The sequence below is a fragment of the Mustela putorius genome, unplaced genomic scaffold (assembly GCF_011764305.1).
Source record: "Mustela putorius furo isolate JIRA1106 unplaced genomic scaffold, ASM1176430v1.1 tig00003962_pilon_pilon_pilon, whole genome shotgun sequence".
Taxonomy (NCBI): Eukaryota; Metazoa; Chordata; class Mammalia; order Carnivora; family Mustelidae; genus Mustela; species Mustela putorius.
Genome location: NW_025422106.1, coordinates 1,485,537 through 1,501,143, shown reverse-complemented (window position 1 = coordinate 1,501,143; position 15,607 = coordinate 1,485,537). Strand labels below are relative to the sequence as shown.

The following is a 15,607-nucleotide window of genomic DNA, read 5'->3' as shown; positions in this document are numbered from 1 at the left end:
GTTTCTTTATCTGCAAAACGGAGCTTGCAGACTTACTTGTGATAATTCATGTAAAGCACTTGGCACTCAGAAGGCACTGAATACATTTCCATGGGTTATTGTTAGTAGTCAAACACTTTTTGGCTAAGCCTCCTGCTTTGACTTCGGGGTGCGGGGGCGGTGAACGTCACTGCAGGGAATTTCTGGTCAGGGTCTCCATCCTGGCTGGTTGTTCCGTCAGAGGTGGCCGTGGGCAGGAGTCCTCTGCTGCCCCTGTCTTGACGCTAATTTTTCTCCCCAACTTGGTCCTCCAGGTGCGCTACAAGGAGGAGTTCGAGAAGAACAAGGGCAAAGGGTTCAGCGTGGTGGCGGACACGCCCGAGCTCCAGAGAATCAAGAAAACCCAGGACCAGATCAGTAACGTATGCTCCCTTGCCTGCTGTGGGACCCCCACTGCCTCGCGTCCCCCGGCCCACCTGGGTGACAGCTGTCACGAAGGAAGGAAGGGTCTAGGCTTCCCACTTGCCTTTTTTCTGTGCACCCCCATATTCCCCCATCCCACCCTGGGCCCACATGGCACTTCTACTGGAAAAGCACTCAGCTTTTGTACAGGGAGGGCCTGTGTGCTGAAGCTCTCCCCACCCTCTCTAAAGTGCCCCCCCACCGCGGCTATGGTGGGCGTCAGGGTCCAGACAGACTGTTTGTCAGAGCACAAAGGTCATAACTGGGTGGCTGGCTAGGTGGGGAGGGGCCGGCCCCCCTTTCGTCTGTCTCTGGGTGCTGATACTGCAGTATTTCCTCCCTCCCTCGGCCTCCACCCCCACCTCGGCTTGCTCTTCCTTCCTGTGTAAAAACCCCAGCTGGCTTTGTTGGCTGGCCGGTCCCCCGGGCTAGAGATGGTCGGCGTGTCTGGAGGTGGCGGCACTGGGTATAGAGCGTGGGTGGTCGATCTCTCGGGGCCGTGGCACCTGTGGCCGGGGAATAGGCATTGGTATCCTGCCTTGCAGAGCCACAGACCTGCAGTCTGTGTATCTGAGTTTGCAGGGAAGCTGCCTGGGGCGGGGGTGGGGGGGTTGGGGCACATGCTATGAACCTGGGCTGCGGGGCCCCATGGCCCAGGGTCCCAGGGCACAGAATAGCAGTGTGTGCCCAGCCAGTCTCGTTGGGGCGGGCGGGGGGGGTGGTGGCGGCGGTCCTACAAATGAAGGCCTGGGCAAACGGTTGTCTTTATGACTAGAACAGAAAGGAGTCGGCAGGTTGCCCGAGGTCACTTGGGGTGGAGGGTCTGGGATTCAGGCAGGCTCCCCTGGGGCACCCATCTCCCCGCCCCCCCCTCCCAGCCTCCTTGGTGGCACTGTGCTTAGAGTGACTCTGCAGTGGCTCGCATGGGTTCCAGGGCAGGGGCTTAGGGCCAGGAGAACCAGTCAGGTCCAAGTCAGTGGCTTTTAGACTTTGCAACCTACGATACAACATACATTTCACATGATGACCCACCAAACAGGCTTGCTTATTTATTTAGAGAGAAAACCGACTCAGAGCTTTCCTTGAAGAGTCCTTGGAGAGGATTCAGATATTTTCTGTTCTATTTTATCTTGTAAAGATGCTTGCTGCAGACTTAACTAAATGAGTAACTAAGTGGGTTTTGCAACAAGGCCGTTGACCTACGGTTTGAAATTTGTGGCTTGAGGAAATGGAGAGCTTCCCTTGGGCTAGAAGAGCTCAAATTCACCCCCCCACCACCCAGACACACACACTCTCTCTCTCTCTCTCTCTCTAGTAAAACCTGTTTCAGTTGCTTTATAAGCCAGGGTCTGGCCTCGTACCCTAGAGTTTCCCCAAGGATGCTGCCCAGACTCTTTGAAGGGTAAAGAGGGTTAAAGGTCTGTCTTCCAGCTCTCCACATGACAAGTGGGAGGGAGGGGGAAAGCCTTGGGCAGTGGGGAAAACGTGGAATGGCTCGCAAAGCTGGAGTCTTGACTCTCCAGGCCTCTGTGGTGTTTCCATTGCAAGGACACATGCTCTCATCTACAACCCCAGTTCCCCGGCACATTTACTCATTTCTTCCAGCCTGTGGCTTTTAGAGGCAGAAGACAAGCGAGCCCAGTCATCCCTGCCTCCCTTACTGGAAGGCTTCCAGAATATTCCATACCCAGTTATTGGAGGTGTTAACATGTGAGGAGCTCTGGTAACTGAACTCACTGTGGCCAAGACATCTACACCTAAGGTGATAACCATCTTATCATTAACCACAGGGCTGCCATTAGCTGATTGCCCTCTGCTCGGAGGTGGGGGAGGTGGCTTGAACCTGACGGGGTTCTGCTTTTTGCAGCTTTAGCTGGGATGTCTGAGGTGTGACCACAAAGCTGGAGGGCTCTCAGTTTTAGTGAACCCAGTTAGTCTGTCAGATGTGGCCTCAGTAAATGACTGTACTAAAATCACATGGGAGAGGTTTTTTTGGTCTTGTTTTGTTTTAAAGATTTTATTTATTTATTAGAGAGAGAGAGAGTGCACACACAGGGGAAGAGGAGCAGAGAGAGAGAATCTGTGGCAGAGTCCTGGACTGAGCACAGAGCCCGATGTGGGGCTCAATCTCACAACCTTGAGATCATGACCTGAGCCCAGACCAAGAGTCAGGCACTTAACCAGCTAAACCACCCAGATGTCCCGATGTGGAAAGGTTTATTGACAATGCAGGCCCATAGGCCGGCTCCTCATAGGCTGCCTAACTCAGCGTCTCTGGGAGCCCGACCCAGGAACCAGCATTTTATTTTGTTTCATTATTATTATTTTAAGATTTATTTATTTGAGAGAGAGTGCAGGGGGAGGGGCAGAGGGAGAGGGAGAGAATCCCAAGCAGACTCCTGGCTGAGTGGGGAGCCCGACGCGGCTCCATCCCATGACTCTGAGATCATGACCTGAGCCGCAGTTAAGGAACCAGCATTTTAAGCAACGTTCTGGGGAGAAGCTGCATTCTGGGGATGCTCAGTGAAGTTTAAGAGCTGTTCCTTAAAAAGCTTGAAAAAGCTTTCTCAGGGTGCCTGGGTAGCTTGGTCATTGAGCGACTGCCTTTGGCTCAGGTCATGATCCCAGAGTCCTGGGATCGAGCCCCACATCAGGCTCCCTGCTCCATGGGAAGCCTGCTTCTCCCTCTCTTACTTCCCCTGCTTATGTTCCCTCTCTCGCCTGTGTCTCTCCCTGGCAAATAAATAAATAAAATCTTTAAAAAAAAAAAAAAAAGTGCTTTCTCAAGCCTTAAGTCAGGGATTGCCAGGCCTGGCCACATCCCCGAACTCTCAGGGAGCTCGAAACCATGCTGAGAGCCATTGTGAGGTTGTCCCAACCTCCAGAAGAGTTGGGCGTAAAGATAGTGTTTAGAAGAGAGCCACACCTTTTGCTTAGTATCCAAAACAATGTCCTCTGTGTAGCTGGTCACTCACTTCCCAGGTTAGCACCCGGTGACCTCCAGCTGCTCCCGGAGAGGTCAGACCATCTTGTGAAGGGATGAGATTGCATCCCCAGAGGAATAATGGTTAAAGGCCTTGGATGTGTGCGGTCTGTCATCTGTCAGATCAGTGTGGTCAGTACAGTTACCATCTCTGTAAAGGCAGACCTGTCCACTTTCCTCACTGTGGCTCAGGAAGAGGTAGGGGATAAAGTTTGGTTGAAAAGTTGGGCCATTGTCTGGTACTGAGAATGTGTGAAAGCTTTTGAGGCGGGGTCCAGTAAGTTGTACTTTTGGGGGAACTGTGTCTTGGTTAAAGGCATGGGAAGGGTTGGGAGGTCAGGGCTGTGTGCTCTGGGATGCAGCGTATCCTTCTGGAAGGACCTTTGGTCCCAAACGCCAGTGGCTCTAATGCACTGGGAAATTTTCACGGCTGAGCCCCTGCTAAACAGTGGGGGAGTTCTGGTTTTGTTTATCTCCGTATCTTCTTATATATTGATTTTCTGTATACAACCCTGGGTCTTTTTCTGTGAAACGTAACACCCAGTAACACTGAGGGAACACCTGTGCTCACTGTGCAAGTCAAGAAACATTCCTGAACTCCCCCCGCCCGCCACAACCTGAACTCCTCTTAGAATAGAGTTTTGTGTTTTTTTTTTTTCTTTTAAGATTTTATTTATTTGACACAGAGAGAGAGAGAGAGATCACAAGTAGGTAGAGATAAAGGGGGAACCAGGCTCCCTACCCACAGGTCCCAGGACCCTGAGGTCATGACTTGAGCCAGAGGTAGAGGTTTAACCCACAGAGCCACCCAGGTGCCCCAGAATAGAGTTTTTAAAGTGCTAAAAACCTAGCTCTCATACAGTGAGCACCTCTCTTATATTTCACTTAACTAATTATGCTGGAGGTTAGGACAGGCAGATGTGCTGCCTAGTCAGTGAAAGAAAGTGCTGGATACAATGAGACTGGAACTGGTTAGTACTCTACTGTTATCTGCAGAACTCGGTAATGTTCTACAGGACCATAAAACCATAAACTTCAGGAATATCTTTGCCATAGGAAGAAATGCTTTGCGTTTATATCAGTGAAAAATAATGAGCAGGGCGCCTGGGTGGCTCAGTGGGTTAAAACCTCTGACTTCGGCTCTAGTCATGATCCAAGGGTCCTGGGATCAAGCACCACATTGGGCTCTCTGCTCAGCGGGGAGCCTGTTTCCCTTCCTCTCTCTCTGCCTGCCTCTCTGCCTACTTGTGATCTCTGTCAAATAAATAAAATCCTTAAAAAAAAAAAAAGAAAAATAATGAGCAGCGCATATTCTGGTTAAGTTGGCTTCACTCTTTAAGGGCTGGGCCTAGTCAGTAGTTAAGTAGTAACATCAAACAGAAATTCCATGCCCAGGGTCAGATGACCTGGACACAGGCTTGTGGAACAACGGGAGTATAATTTTTGAGAGTGTTGCTGTGATTTATTTTTTCTAGTTAAATTTTATTTTATTCTTAAGATTTTACTTATTTGACAGAGCACAAGCAGGGGGAGCGGCAGGCAGAAAGGAGAGGGAGAAGCAGGCTCCTTGCAGAGCAGGGAGCCCGATGTAGAGCTCGATCCCCAGGACCCTGGGATCATGACCTGAGCTGAAGGCAGACACTCAGCTTAACAGACTGAACCACCCAGGCGCCCCTCTTTTTTCTAATTTTAATATGTTACTGTGTATTACTAAATGCTATAGTTTTGTTTTTCCTGTTTCTGAACATATACTAGGTATTCTTTTTGTGTCTTCCTTCCTTTGGTCAACATTATGCTTAAAAATTCATGGACATGGGCGCCTGGGTGGCTCAGTGGATTAAGTCGCTGCCTTCGGCTCAGGTCATGATCTCAGGGTCCTGGGATCGAGTCCCGCATCGGGCTCTCTGCTCAGCAGGGAGCCTGCTTCCCTCTCTCTCTCTCTCTGCCTGCCTCTCCATCTACTTGTGATTTCTCTCGTCAAATAAATAAATAAAATCTTTAAAAAAAAAAAAATTCATGGACATACTTGCATGTAGCTAACGTGCCATTCTTTTTCTTTGCTATATAATATTCCATTTAAAGCTTAATACATTTTATTGATACTGGTGTAGGATTTGAGATTGCTTCCACATGCTCTGGACATCCGCATACATATTTCTTGGGGTTCCTGTGGAGTGGAATTGCTGGGTCTTAGAGTTTATGATCCTTCACTTTATCAGATAATGCCGATCTGTTTTTCAAGTGGGTACTGATTTTCCCTCCAGCCAGCAGTGATGAGTTCCCATTGCTTTGCCTCCTCACTTAGACTTGCTCACTTTAGCCATTTTGATTGTGTGTAGTGGCATCTTACTGTGGTTTTAACCTGCAGTGATTTCTCTGATGACTAATGAAGGTGAACACAGATTCACATTTGTTTTAAAAACAAAATACTGTTAGTCTGTAGTAGGGAGCAGTATTGCATGGTAGTTGAGAAGTAAGGATGCGATGTGAGAGCTGGATTCTGCTAACTCCACCTGTTACGTGGTTTCCCCATCTAGAAAACTGGGGGGGGGGGTGATAGTGATGCACAGTCGTAGGGCTGGCTGAGAAAAGGAAATGAGTAATCCATGTAAGGACACACAATCAGAGAGTGGGAGACATTAAAAAAAAAAATTATTAAAAAAAAATAGACTCTGGTTGGTGAGTTGATGATTCCATCCAGAGTCTGTGTTCCCTTGTGGCCTGTGATGTAGAGTCATGTGAGAGTGCGGTGTGGTGTCAGACCTCCGTTTTCTACCACAATCAGGAGCAGGGGTTCAGAAAACAGATTGTGGGCTAGCAGAGAAAATGGGGTTCTGTATTTAGCCATGGAATGGACCCTCCACTGGTCACCCCCGAGTCCTAGCCTCTCAACCCACGTGCACTTGGATCTTCTGGGCATAGAACAGAGTGCTTGGGGGCCCATGATAGTTCCTTATTTTTTAAAAGATTTACTTATTTGAGAGAGACCGATCGAGAGAGAGAGTTGGGGGGAAGGGCAGAGGGAGAGAAGCTTTTAAGCAGATTCCATGCTGAGCGCAAAGCCCGACACGGGGCTTGATCCAGTGACCCATGAGGTCATGACCTGACCCAAAACCAAGAGTGGGATGCTTAACTGACTGAGCCACCCTGTTGCCTGTGACAGTTCTTAAGCTGAGGCCCTAGGTGACATCTCTGGGTTTATGGTGACCCCCATTCAGGGCTCTTGGAAGATTAAATTCTGCTGATGTGGAACAGGGACGAGCCAGATGCTTGGAGTCTGGAAAATGTTCTTTCCCTTTCGGATAGGCTAACTCCCTTCAGCGTGCCTTTTGGCTTCTCATGCCATTCGGTAGGCCGGCAAAGACAGCACACAGTTTTCTCATTTGCTGGGGAAGGGAGGGAGAGGTTGTGGAGAGTGGTGGCGTCTTCTCCCAGTGGGCCCAGGCAGAGGAGCTGCACCCCACTTTCCCTGCCACGCTGCCTCGTCTCCCCTCAAAGTTAGGGTGACCTTGGGGTCATCACCCCCACTCAAGTGAGAGGTGCACCACTCACATTTATGCCCAAACCGAAGCTGTGAAGTGGGGTGAGGGGTGGCCTTGGGCACGTGGCCCCCCAGCTCCGCACCTGCCCCTGGGTGCGGGCCTGTCCCCTGTGACTCTGTCCCTGTGTCACCAGTCTCGGCCCTTCCTGAGTAGTGAAAGCTCTGTCTTGGGAACTCATTGAAATTCTGAGCTCATGTCCATCTTCTGTAAAGTGGGAACGAAAGTGTACCTGCCCAGTGTGAAGCGGGGATTATCACCAGGGCCAGGGGAGATGATGGTGGAAAGAGCCTTCAAGCACTCTGCGTGAGTCGCTGAGCAAATGGGAAGGTTCTTGGTATTCACACTAACAGGTGGTGTGTACATCGGTGGTGGTGGGCAGGCTTCTGCTATTTTCAGGCTGCCACGACTCCATCCACCTGGGGCAGCTGGCCCTCATTTAGAAATATTTATCCTGGGTAGTGGTTTTCTAAGCACCAAGAGCGATTTTAGCAGCCGCTCATGGAACTGCACGCATGTCCCTACTTGCTTTTAGCTCTGGAGTCTCGTTTGGTTGCTGGACCTGGTCTGGAGCCTCAGGACCTCCTGGGAACAGCTGGTACAGTTTACAGATCAGGAAAGTGAGGCCCAGAGCGGTGGGGAGTCTCCCAGGGTCACATGAGTAAGCAAAAAGCTGATGACCTTCCAGGGATGAGGCGTGGGAGGGGCACCACTCTTGTGCTGAGGGACCGAGTCTGTAGGACACTGACTGGGAATAGCTCTAGGTGTTGGCTTCTGAGTATGGCAGAGGAATTGGGACGGACGTACCCTCTCCCCCAGGGCTCTCTGTCACCCCTTCACACCCAGAGAAGGCGGCTGCCATGCAGGGAAGCTGGGCCCCCAGCATTAGGGACAGGTGTCCCCCCAGTGCAGGCCTTTGTCTGCTTCTACGCATGTGCTCTCCCTCCCCTGGTTACTGGCTCCCGGGGTCAGGTCTCTTTTCTTCCACAGAAAGTAAACACAGGAAGCTCACCCTTCTAACCCCTAGGACAAAAGTCGGAAGGGCAGTTGCCTTGTGAGCCTCAAGACCTCAGGAGGGGTGGCCTCGCTCCTTGTCGCCGCGCCCTCTCTCCAGCCAGTGGACAGGAGTCACCGAGGGAGTGGGGCTCGGGGACACTCGGCTTTGGCTCTTGTCTTCAGAATGTTAGAGCAAGGCACTGGCCTTAGGTCTGAAAACTTCCCTCCTGGGTGCCCTTCTGAGCAGGAGTTGAGGGAGCCTGTCGGTATTTAGTCTGGCCAGGGTTGGCTGCTTTCCCCTAAGTAATATGGTCAGCCCATAATACACTCAGCCCATCTCACCATTTGGGGGTGAGTCCCTGCTCTGGCTCGAAGGGAAGGGGCAGAGAAAGGAGGGGCTCATCAGGACCCAGACTCCTAGGTGAGATGTTACCCCCGCCCTGCCCGTCTTCCCAGCTGGGCCTCCCAGCCGGGCCTGCAGTGAGCCACAGATGCTGTGCCCTGTTCTCCTCGGCCACACCTCTAGACCTTTAGCCTGGGTCTAGTAAACGTAAGCCCTGCCTGACCAAGTGTCAGTTCTTGCCCTCCTGGCAAAGCGAATGCCACTGAGTAGAAGAGAAGGGAGCAGAGCAAGTGGGAGAGGATGGCCAAAAGGGACTGCCCTGGGCCGGGACAGCTCCCATCAGGCCTTGGGGTTCACAGTCACTGGTTCCTTCTGCTCCAGAGAACAGGGCAGGGTTTGCTCTCCTCCCTCATTTAGCTTGTCAGTGCCTTCGTTTCCTTCTTGTCGGTTAGACAGGGACTGTCGTATATCCCTCTCCCAGGTGCCGACAGGCTAAAATGGGCCTGGGAGGTAGAACCCAGCACAGTGCCTGCCACCCAACAGGTACCAGTGAGCAGACATTCTTGTCGTCCTGCGGCAACACCAGAGGTGGGCTCCAATGTCCTATTTTACAGAGGTGGAAACTGAGGCCCAGCAAGGTTAAGTAGCCACAGGAATCTGGTCCCGTCTGCCTATAGCCCTTGGGGAGTCTCTCCTGTCCTGGGAGATCTTAAGTGGCCACAGGAAAGGAGCTTTGGTTGGTTTGCTGTGAGTCCTTTACCCAGCGCTCTCTGCCACTGCAGATAAAATACCATGAGGAGTTTGAGAAGAGCCGCATGGCCCCCAGCGGAGGCGAGGGCATGGAGTCTGAGCGCCGAGACACCCAGGAGCAGCAGCAGCCGCCCCACCACATCCCAGCCAGCGCCCCAGGTGAGCAAGCCAGTGCCCCTATTTAGGCAGAGGGCCTGAGACCAGGCCAGCTTTGGGATGGGGAGGAGGTTGGCAAGAATTCCTCTCTATACACACACACACACACACACACACACGCACGCACACACAGACATACACACACACACACACACACACACACCCTCAGGCCGCCTGCCAGTGGGGCAATGAGCACCCGGGTCAGGGTCCATGCCGGGTGCCAGCATGTTGGCAGAGGTATAGCCCCTGTTGTAGAGTGTGCAACACCAGCAGATGTACATGTGCAGACAGATGAACCTTTGAGAAGTGGTGTCTGAGTAAGGTTGTGGGGGGTGGAAATGCATGATAGGGGCTTCTTGGGGGAAGGGAGGGGGCCGAGGGAGGGATCGGATTTCTGAGCCTTGTCTCTCCCATCTTGCAGTTTACCAGCAGCCCCAGCAGCAGCCAGTGGCACAGTCCTATGGTGGCTACAAGGAGCCTGCTGCCCCGGTCTCCATACCATGCAGGGCCCCAGGCGGGGGCGGGGTAAGTAGCTGTGGCCAAGTGGGAGAGGTCCTGGAGCCGCGAGGTGGAATGGGGGTCAGAAGTCTGGGGAAGCCAAAGGTGGATGGGCCCAGAGAAGGCCTTCGTGGTCACAGCTCCTAGATTCTCCTTAGAAACCCAACCTGGAGGCCTGGTTTCCCCAGATCTTTGACCCCAGCTCCTTTTGCCCTCTGCAGGTGATAGAGACCTATGTGGTCAATGCACCGAGCCCTGGGCTGGGGTTGGGGCCCAGCGCTCCAGCTCTGGGTGTACATTGCACAAGTCACCTCCCCTGCTCAGTTTCCTGCCTCCTGCTCCCCACTCCCCATGAGGATGACCCCCAAGCCCGACCACATTCTTTAGATCTCAGTCCTGTCTCCAAAGGGTCCTCCTAAACCCCCCAATGTCACATGGGTCTCCCCTGACACATCTGTCACTCCCCACCACTGGTTCTCTTCAGAGCACTTTTGGCAACTCAGAATGTTCTGTTTGTTAACTTGTGTCTGTATCCCCTGCTGGGTTTGCAGCTCTGTGCGGGCAAGGCCGTGTCCTCTTGGTTCAGCGGCTCTGAACCAGGTGCAGAGCCAGCGCTCAACGATGCTGCCAAGTCAGTGATGAGCAAAATAGGAACTGGGGCAGGACCAGGCTTACTGTGCTTAGAGTTAAAGTCCCTGGTCTGTAAGTTCTGCTGCCTGTCCCACTGAGGGGGCTGCTGGAACCCCCAGCCTGAGCTCCTGGCTGCGTTCAGCTCCTCTGTGCTGGGTTCCTGGGAATTGGAAGTAGTTCATGGAGGAAGAAGTAGGAGACACTCTACTTAGAGAAGTAAAATAGCCCTGAGATACCTGTCCTCCTGGAGCCTCATGCCCTGGACCTAAGGGGATAAACAAGGGAGTGTCCATGCCACGGGGCTGCTGGGCAGGACTGAGAAGTCACCTGCAGGGTAAGATTCCAGATAGACCAGCCAGTCCTTCTAATACTAGCTAAACCTGTTTTGGACACTAGGGATTTGGCACTGAATAAAAGACCACCTTCCTGCTGTCTTGGAGCTTATATTTCAGTCAGGAAGACAAATAAGGAGGCAATAAATAAGTAGGTAAATCATATAAGGTCGGATAGTGGCACATGCTGGGAAGAAAAAGCAGGATGTTGGGAGGGAGAGCCCCAAAGTCCTCAGTAAGATGAGAGAGTGAGTGGTTTAAGGAGAGCAGCAACTGCAAAGGCCCTGGGGCCAGCAGGAAGGCCAAGGCAATTAGAGGGGAAAAAGGTAGGAGATAAGGTCAGATCAGGCAGGGACTTGTAGGCCACAGGAAGGCCTTTGTGATTGGTGAGCTATGCAGAGGGACGTTTTTGATTTCTGTTTTTAAAGGCTCACGGGTGGCTCTTGAGAAGTGGCAGCAGAATGTTGAGGGCGGAAGCAGGGAGACTAGGGAGGAGGCTGTCGCGGGATGCAGGCGTAGCTGGCAGCAATTCAGCCCAAGAGATAGAGGCAGAGGCGGAGTTGGTGATAAGAGACCAAGGTCACTTTGTGGGGCAGGGTGTAACCTCTTACCCCACATACAGACTTCGGTGCTGATGGGAGCTATTTTCTGTGGCTTGAAAGAAAGTTTGCAATTTGGTGCTGGCTGGCTGGGTCCATAGAGCATAGAACTCCAGATCTCGGGGTCTACGTTAGGTGTAGAGATTGCTTAAAAATAAAATCTTTAAAAAAAGAAAAATCTGGTGCTGAAGGAGGTGGAACACCGCTGAAGGACTTAAAGCCGGGGAGTCACATGATCAGGTCTGCAGTTTGGAAAGTTCCCCCTGAGATCACAGTGGATGAACAGATCAGAGGCCTGGGCCGTATGGGGTTAGAAAGAAGGGCCGGGCCCCAGGCTGACCGCATCCCCACTCTTGCAGAAGCGGTACCGCGCTGTGTATGACTACAGCGCCGCGGACGAGGACGAGGTCTCCTTCCAGGATGGGGACACCATCGTGAACGTGCAGCAGATCGACGATGGCTGGATGTACGGGACCGTGGAGCGCACTGGCGACACGGGGATGCTGCCGGCCAACTACGTGGAGGCCATCTGAACCCCCCACCCAACCCGCCCGTCTTCAGTGCATTCCACTGCATCACATCTGTCCTGGGCGGACCTGTCCACCCTTCAGTGTCTGTTTTTTTAAATCTGCGACAGCTTGTTTATTCTCACCCTCCTCCAGCTTCTTTTGCCAACTGAAGCCTTGTTCTGCCACTTTCGCGGGTTCTTCTCTGGCAGGTTTTTCCCTTGACCAACTTCTTGGTGTTCTCTCTGGACGGAACAGGTGTGGACCTCTCTGGGGGAGGCTGAGGCCTGGGGAGCTGGTCTGGAATGGCAGACCCATTGGCTCCCAGGCCTCTGCCTTCTCTCTTTTCTGCCCGCCCCTCCACCCAGACCTTCCTGCCCTCCTCACACACCCCAACTTTCCAGGACTCCCAGGGGAGGGGCTCCGTACATTCCGAGATGGGACCCCACCACCCCTGTCCCTGGGATGGGCTTTGCCTCTGCTTCTCAAAGACAGGGCTGCCAGCCCTCTGAGGGGGCCCCTCACCACCCTCTCCCACTCTCAAGGACCACAGAGGAGGGGAGCGTTCCCGCTTCGGGGTTCATTCATCCCTCCCTGCATGTGTTCCTTCTCACACTGTGATTTCGCTCTCCTGCCCACGCACAGGGGCGGGGGCGAGGAGCTCCCTAGGAAGCATGGCTTGGGTCAAGTGCTCGCCTTTCTTACTTTCAGGGACAGCTGCGGGAAGGCGGGGGGCAGGGTGTTCTCTCCCAGAGCCCTTTGCCTTCCTCCTCCCCTCAGTCCCCAGGCGCCCTGGCTGGCTCCTGCACCGAGAGCCAGCCCCCCTGAGCTCTGGGTTAGGTGGGTCCTACCCCCTCCTCCCCATGGGAAGATGTCTCAGGCCTCCCTGCAGCCGCCCGTCCTCGGCCCAAAGCCAAGTGGACTGGAACTGTGCAAAGCCACAGAGCCTTTGCGCCTCTCCAAGACTCCGCCTGTGGGGGAAGGAGCATTTCTGTATCTGCGGCAGTCAGGGTCCAGGCCTGTGGGAGTCTCTGGGAGGACCCCAGTGGGGGAGAAGTCCCTGGTGTCTTCTTTGGCATGAAAATTCCTCCTTTCCTTCAATTGCCAAACGGTGGAAGCCCACCTGCCCCCTTTCCAGGGTGCTGGGCAGAGGTCAGGGAGGGGGGTAGTTGTGGAGCTGGCCGGGCTGATGCGGGGGCCGGCAGCTTGCTGGGGTGAGGGTGGGGGCAGGCTCCATGGCTCTAGGCCTCTTCTTCCCCTCCCATCTCTGTCACCCCTACCGGGGGTGCCTCGCTACCCCCGTGCCCTCCCCCTTACTAACCTCAGGCCCCCTTGAAGCAAAAGGAGAAGGTCCCAGGGCTTCAAAACTGGAAGCACAGACCCCGGGATGAGGAAGGGAAAGATGGTGCTATTTCCAAGTCCCTTCTCTCGCTCGTTGGCAGCTGTGATGACCCTTGCTTGGCTTCATTCATCTCTTCTGGGCTCTTCTCTACACATCCTGGGTCTCCCCCTCCTGTCTTCCCCTCAGGCTCCACAGTTGACATCTTCGCCTCCTTGTTCCTTCAGGGGAGGGGGGACCCTACAGGCAAATTTCAGCAGTCAGGTCCTCAGTGCGTGGGGGTTGACGTTGGAATATCTTCCCCAAATCGGAACAATGAAGAAATGACCATTGGGGGTGGGGAGAGCCCTGCCTGACCCGTCTCTCTCTCTCTCTGTGGCCCCAGCCGAGGTGAAGGCAGTTGGAGGGTCTATGTTGGGCGATCTGGGGGGATGAGGGAGCCGCCCATTACCTTTCCTCTTGATCTCAAAGCACAGCTTGGATTTGGGGACCAAGGTCGGAGACGCGTCCTGTCGTTGGAGGACCTGTGCAGGGAGAGAGGGGAGGAAAGCCTAGAGGAGCAAGAAGCAGCCTGTTCTCCCTTTGCTTCGTTTTCCTTCCACAACAAGGCAGGCCAGCCCCTGGAATCTCGCTGCCAGCCCCCCTGCTCCCCCCGCCCTAAAAATAGGGGACCTTTTCTTACACACCCCCAGAGAGAAGGACTGTCATACTGGTGCTGAGGGACCAGGGGCTGCTAAGGCATCCTTGCTCCTTTCCAGAACCATCCACCCCTACTATAGCACAGAGCCGGTGGCTGGGTCAAGTCCCTGGCCTTCTCGTACAGTTTCCAAAGGTCTTTGGCCAACCTAATCCCAGGAAAGAAGATGCATCAAAGCTAGAATGTGAATATAACTGTAGTGGACCAATAAGAAAATGCAGGAAGTCCATTGGTGAGAAAAGTGAATTCTGTCATACTGCTTCCTATTTTCTTCCTCATGTCCCTCCAGGGAAAACGACTTTATTGCTTCATTTCTGCCTTTATCCTCTCACATATGCACTTTTGGGCCTTTTTTTTTTTTTTTAAATAGCTGGAAAAAAAAAAATACCACCCCACAAGCCTGTATTTAAAAAGAAACAAATGACCATGTGAAATTTGCCTCTGTCCAAACATTTCATCCGTGTGTGTGTGTGTTTGTATGTATGTGTGTGTATGTGTGTGAAGCCGTCCGTTCATCTTTTTATATGGGGTGGTTGTCTTTTCTTGGTCTGTTCTGGTCCCCTCCCTCGTGGGCTTGTGCTTGGGATCAACTCTTTCTGGCCTATTAACGATTCTCAACATTTGACTTGGACCACAACAAGTGAATCTTTCTCCTGGTGACTCAAATAATAAAAGTATAATTTTTACCTGTGGACTTGGTTTTCTCTCTGGCTCTGAAGTGTTGCTGTGTGTGCACGTGCAGGTGTGTGTGTGCATGTGCACGTGTGCCAAGTGTTCAGGGCCTTAGCCTGGCACCCTCCTGAGAATCCTGATGCCCTTCAGGGAGGGGATGACTGGTTTGAAAGCTGTCAGCCTGGCGCGGCAGTCGGTTCTGGGATGGGGACTTGGCACCTGCTTCTCGTGCAGAATTTTCCAGCCAGTTGGCTCCTGGCTGTATCTCTCTGCCCAGCTTGGTGACACTCCCAAAACATCCCTGAGCTGTTATTTCCCTCTTCCTGTCTGACCTCCTGAGTTACGCACCTGTCTCTGCACGAGCCAGTGCCTTCCTGGGGCAGGGGATGGATCTAATTCCTCTAAAGCCCCAGGGTCTGTCCTGGGCCAGACCCATTGCTGCTCAACAAATCTTTGTTGCCCTAATGCAGCAGCTCAGCCCCGGGGCACTGTGCCCTCTGCCACTGCCCAGCATCTGGAAAGAGCTTGGTGCTGTGTGAGGATGGAAATGATGGAGGGACCATCTGGGTGGGATAAGACTAGATGAAGCCATCTTACCAGCCCAAAGCAGTATTCATCAGCTGGGTACCGACGGATGGGGTTCTGAAGCCCAGGGGGGCTGTGATTTGGCACAAGTTGTATAGCATGTTGCTGGGCCCAAGGTCTCAGGACCCGCAGCCTCACTCCATTCTGCCTTGCCACAGTGGGCCTTGCGCCCCTGCTCTCCGCACCTCACATCTTTGTCCCCACCCACTCCCCCGCCACTCTGTCCTTTGCTCCAGGTGCCCTGGGTCTGATCCCCCATCAGAAGGCCCGGTGGCCTCCCTTCTGTGGCGTTGGGAAGGGGACCGTGGTAGAGAAGGAAGCCATCCAGCTGCCTTGTGGAAAGGGGCATTTCCCACTGTGGGCACGGCAGGAGGGCGCTCTGGCTTTGGGAGAGCCATGGCGGAGTTGGAAGGGCCCTTCCTGAGCCTTGGTCACAGGGAGAAGGACAAAAGTGGGTCTGCAGGGCTGGAGAGGTGTAGGGAGTGTTGGAGGCGGGGGTCGGCTCGTTAAAGACAGGATGGACACCCACTCCCTCTCCAAA

General features: G+C 53.3%; 1 protein-coding gene across 2 annotated transcripts in view; it reads left to right on the top strand.

Moving 5' to 3' along the window:
• Positions 1-14,501, top strand: part of LASP1 (LIM and SH3 protein 1) — a 37,832-nt gene extending 23,331 nt beyond the window's left edge. For both annotated transcript variants that reach the window (XM_004764685.3, XM_013062524.2), the window contains 4 exons: positions 294-401; positions 9,085-9,211; positions 9,630-9,733; positions 11,627-14,501. In XM_004764685.3, coding sequence (XP_004764742.1) covers positions 294-401; positions 9,085-9,211; positions 9,630-9,733; positions 11,627-11,800 — 513 coding nt within the window. In that variant the 3' untranslated portion in view covers positions 11,801-14,501. The remainder of the gene's footprint in view (positions 1-293; positions 402-9,084; positions 9,212-9,629; positions 9,734-11,626) is intronic.
• Positions 14,502-15,607: the final 1,106 nt, after the last annotated feature.